This window comes from Lampetra fluviatilis, unplaced genomic scaffold, assembly GCF_964198595.1.
Source record: "Lampetra fluviatilis unplaced genomic scaffold, kcLamFluv1.1 SCAFFOLD_1022, whole genome shotgun sequence".
In the NCBI taxonomy this organism is placed as follows: Eukaryota; Metazoa; Chordata; class Hyperoartia; order Petromyzontiformes; family Petromyzontidae; genus Lampetra; species Lampetra fluviatilis.
In genome coordinates, this window is record NW_027620953.1 from 17,314 (window position 1) to 22,500 (window position 5,187).

The following is a 5,187-nucleotide window of genomic DNA, read 5'->3' on the forward strand; positions in this document are numbered from 1 at the left end:
CACGGCGAGGATGACGTCACAGTCCGCGCCGCCGTGACGTCATCGCGGTGGTCGTTATGACGAGCGAAGGCAAGTTGAAGAGTTTAGAGTTTGTCGAGGTCACGTGCTACACCCCACCCCACACGGTTGTGACGTCATCACTCCCCCATCCAAAGAGACCACCCCCTTACCAAGATGGCGGTCAATCAACCTCCCCTACGAAAATGGCGGTCAACCGACACGCAAACCCCCTTTATACCAAGATGGTGGTCAAACGACCTCCCCTTGCCAAGATGGCGGTCAAGCAACACAACCGGCCCCTACCAAGATGGTGGTCAACTAACCCCCCACCCCCTCCTGAGCAAGATGGCAGTTGACCAACGCACCTCCCTCCTCACCTACCAAGATGGTGGTCAACTGACCACACCTTACCAAGATGGCGGTCAAACAACACAACCGGCCCCTACCAAGATGGTGGTCAACTAACCCCCCCCCCCCTCCTGAGCAAGATGGCAGTTGACCAACGCACCTACCTCTTCACCTACCAAGATGGTGGTCAACCGATCGCACCTTACCAAGATGGCGGCAAACCGCCCCTCACCCTCCCCTACCAAGATGGCAGCTATTGTCATTTTTTTCTTTTTCAGTAACTTTCAAGATATTGGAAGTTTTCAAAGTTTTAGAAATCTTACCAACGCCGTTGTGCTGTGCCAGGCTAGGTGCATGAGGAGGAGGTCACGTGACAGACCCTGCAGGTGCCACGGGTTGTACTGCTGTGCCAGGCTAGGTGCATGAGGAGGAGGTCACGGGACAGACCCAGCAGGTGCCACGGGTTGTACTGCTGTGCCAGGCTAGGTGCATGAGGAAGAGGTCACGGGACAGACCCAGCAGGTGCCACGGGTTGTACTGCTGTGCCAGGCTAGGTGCATGAGGAGGAGGTCACGGGACAGACCCAGCAGGTGCCATGGGTTGTACTGCTGTGCCAGGCTAGGTGCATGAGGAGGAGGTCACGGGACAGACCCAGCAGGTGCCATGGGTTGACTCCTGTGCCAGGCTAGGTGCATGAGGAGGAGGTCACGTGACAGACCCTGCAGGAGTCATGGGTTGACTGACTGAGATGACCGATAGCCTCTCTATGGGTCTCTGTGGGTCTCTATGAGTCTCTATGGGTCTCTGTGGGTCTCTATGAGTCTCTATGGGTCTCTGTGTGTCTCTGTGGGTCTCTATGGGTCTCTATGGGTCTCTGTGTGTCTCTATGAGTCTCTATGGGTCTCTGTGGGTCTCTATGAGTCTATATGGGTCTCTGTGTGTCTCTATGGGTCTCTATGGGTCTCTGTGTGTCTCTATGAGTATATTTATGGGTCTCTATTGGTCTCTCTATGGGTCTGTATGTGTCTCTATGGGTCTCTATGGGTCTTTATGTGTCTCTCTATGGGTCTCTCTATGGGTCTGTGTCTCTCTGTCTCTGTGTGTTTCTGTCTGCGTGTGTCTCTCTCTGTCTCTGTATCTGTCTATCTGTGTGTGTGTCTCTGTGTGTGTGTCTGTGTGTGTGCCTGTGTGTGTGTGTCTGTGTGTGTCTCAGCATGAAGAGAAAGTCTTCCAGAAGAAGTTCTTGCACCCGGCTTTGCGCTCCCTGTTCCCCAGGGGCAGCTGGGCGCCCCCAGCTGCCCCCGGGGCAGCCGCTGCCCTCAGGGCTCGTGCCACCAGAACCTCGGGCAGGCTGCCATCCTGCACAAAGGAGCGGTGGCGCAGCGGTTAGCGCACTGGGTGGGGGGTGAGTGAATGAGTGAGTGAGTGAGTGGGTGAGTGGGTGAGTGAGTGAGTGAGAGTCTGAGTGATTGGTTTAGTGAGTGGGTGAGTGAATGAGTGTCTGAGTGGGTGAGTGAGTGAGTGGGTGAGTGGCTGAGTGGGTGAGTGAGTGAATGAGTGAGTGTCTGAGTGAGTGAGTGGCTGAGTGAGTGAGTGAGTGTCTGAGTGAGTGAGTGGCTGAGTGAGTGAGTGAGCGGGTGAGTGAGTGTCTGAGTGAGTGGGTGAGTGGGTGGGTGAGTGAGTGGGTGAGTGAGTAGGTGAGTGAGTGGGTGAGTGAGTGGCTGAGTGAGTGGGTGAGTGAGTGGGTGAGTGAGTGGCTGAGTGAGTGGCTGAGTGAGTGGGCGAGTGAGTGGATGAGTGGTTGAGTGAGTGGGTGAGTGAGTAGCTGAGTGAGTAGCTGAGTGAGTAGTTGAGTGAGTAGTTGAGTGAGTGGCTGAGTGAGTGGCTGAGTGAGTGGGCGAGTGAGTGGCTGAGTGAGTGGGTGAGTGAGTGGGTGAGTGAGTAGCTGAGTGAGTGAGTGAGTGGGTGAGTGGGTGAGTGAGTGGCTGAGTGAGTAGCTGAGTGAGTGGGTGAGTGAGTGAGTAGCTGAGTGAGTGGCTGAGTGAATGGCTGAGTTAGTGAGTAGCTGAGTGAGTGGCTGAGTGAGTAGCTGAGTGAGTGACTGAGTGAGTTAGTAGCTGAGTGGCTGAGTGAGTGGGTAAGTGAGTAGCTGAGTGAATGGCTGAGTGAGTGAGTAGCTGAGTGAGTGGGTGAGTGGGCGAGTGAGTGAGTGGGTGAGTGGTGGCGGAGTGAGTAGCTGAGTGAGTGGGCGAGTGAGTGAGTGGCTGAGTGAGTGGGTGAGTGAGTGGCTGAGTGAGTAGCTGAGTGAGTGAGTGAGTAGCTGAGTGAGTGGGTAAGTGGGCGAGTGAGTGAGTGAGTGAGTAGCTGAGTGAGTGGCTGAGTGAGTGAGTAGCTGAGTGGCTGAGTGAGTGGCTGAGTGAGTAGCTGAGTGAGTGGTGGCTGAGTGAGTAGCTGAGTAAGTGGCTGAGTGAGTGGCTGAGTGAGTGGCTGAGTGAGTGAGTAGCTGAGTGAGTAGCTGAGTAGCTGAGTGGCTGAGTGAGTGGCTGAGTGAGTGAGTGAGTGAATGAGTGAGTGAATGGGTGAGTGTCTGAGTGAGTGAGTGGATGAGTGAGTGAATGGGTGAGTGGCTGAGTGAGTGGCTGAGTGAGTGAGTGAGTGGCTGAGTGAGTGGCTGAGTGACTGAGTGAGTGGCTGAGTGAGTGGCTGAGTGGCTGAGTGAGTAGCTGAGTGAGTGAGTAGCTGGTGAGTAAATCCTCACCTCACTGTGGTTCAGTTCGTTAGTCTCGTCAGCAGACGAATCGATGGCGGCCAAGAGTCGAACCAGGAACTGCTTCTGGTCCTGGTCAAGGTTCTACGGAGAGACACAGACAAAGGTCCCCCGGGTAGCTTCGAGCAAGCTGGAGGGGCAAGTGCGGTCAGTAGCACCTACACACAGACAAAGATCCCCCGTGTAGCCTCTAGCAGGCTGGACGGGCAAGTGCTGTCAGTAGCACCTACACACAGACAAAGATGCCCCGTGTAGCCTCTAGCAGGCTGTAGGGGCAAGTGCTGTCAGTAGCACCTACACACAGACAAAGATCCCCCGTGTAGCCTCCAGCAGGCTGCAGGGGCAAGTGCTGTCAGTAGCACCTACACACAGACAAAGATCCCCCGTGTAGCCTCTAGCAGGCTGTAGGGGCAAGTGCTGTCAGTAGCACCTACACACAGACAAAGATGCACCGTGTAGCCTCTAGCAGGCTGTAGGGGCAAGTGCTGTCAGTAGCGAGTAGCAGCACCTATGGAGGCTACCGGCACTGTGGCACACACAGAGGGGGTGGGTGGCCAGCACCACGCCCGGCCGCCTTTGTCTCCCCAGTGATAGCGATGTCCACTACACCACCACCACCACCGCTACACCAGCTACTCATTTGAGGCTGAGTAAACCTAAGGGAGGCTCAGGACCGGTTCAGACAAATCACAAACACAGACACACAGACACACACACGCTCACCCAGTCACTCACCCACCCACTCACTCACCCACCCACTCACCCACTCACCCACCCACTCACTCACCCACCCACTCACCCACCCACTCACTCACCCACTCACTCACTCACCCACCCACTCACCCACTCACCCACCCACTCACTCACCCACCCACTCACCCACCCACTCACTCACCCACTCACAAACTCACTCACCCACCCACTCACCCACTCACCCACCCACTCATTTAAATACCCACTCATTAACTCACCCACAGCCACACACACGCATAGACCCACAGACACACAGCCAGACACACACACACACAGACACACACACAGACACACACACTGACACACACACACAGACACACACACAGACACACACACACAGACACACGCACACAGACACACACACACAGACACACACACAGACACACACAGACACACACACATAGACACACACACAGACACACACACACAGACACACGCACACAGACACACACAGAGACACACACAGACACAAACACACACAGACACAGTCACACACACACACTCAGATAGACCCACAGACACACAAACACACACACACACACACACAGACACACACACACAGACAAACACACACAGACACACAGACACACACACACACACAGTCACACACACAGACAAACACACACACAGACACACACACACAGACACACACACCCAGTCACACACACAGACACACACACAGACACACACACACACACACAGACACACACATATAGACACACACACAGACACACACACACAGACACACGCACACAGACACAGACACACACACACAGACACACATACATACACACAGACACACACAAACACACACGCATAGACACACACACAGACACACACACACAGACACACGCACACAGACACACACAGAGACACACACAGACACAAACACACACAGACACAGTCACACACACTCAGATAGACCCACAGACACACAAACACACACACACACAGACACACACACACACAGACACACACACCCAGACACACACACAAACACACACACAAACACATACACACACACACACACAGACACACAGACACACACACACACACACAGACACACACACACACACACACAGACACACGCACACAGACACAGACACACAGACACACACACAGACACACACAGACACACACACATAGACACACACACAGACACACACACACAGACACACGCACACAGACACACACAGAGACACACACAGACACAAACACACACAGACACAGTCACACACACACACTCAGATAGACCCACAGACACACAAACACACACACACACACACACAGACACACACACACAGACAAACACACACAGA

The 5,187-nt window shown here is 54.3% G+C and overlaps 1 protein-coding gene across 1 annotated transcript in view; it reads right to left on the reverse strand.

Moving 5' to 3' along the window:
* Positions 1–516: 516 nt before the first annotated feature.
* LOC144954584 (somatostatin-1-like) overlaps positions 517–5,187 on the reverse strand; it is a 5,720-nt gene continuing 1,049 nt past the window's right edge. Inside the window, exons 2-3 of the mRNA XM_078885039.1 lie at positions 3,107–3,199; positions 517–1,707 (exon numbers count right to left, since the gene is read on the reverse strand). Of these exons, the coding sequence (XP_078741165.1) occupies positions 1,558–1,707; positions 3,107–3,199 (243 nt within the window). The 3' untranslated portion in view covers positions 517–1,557. The remainder of the gene's footprint in view (positions 1,708–3,106; positions 3,200–5,187) is intronic.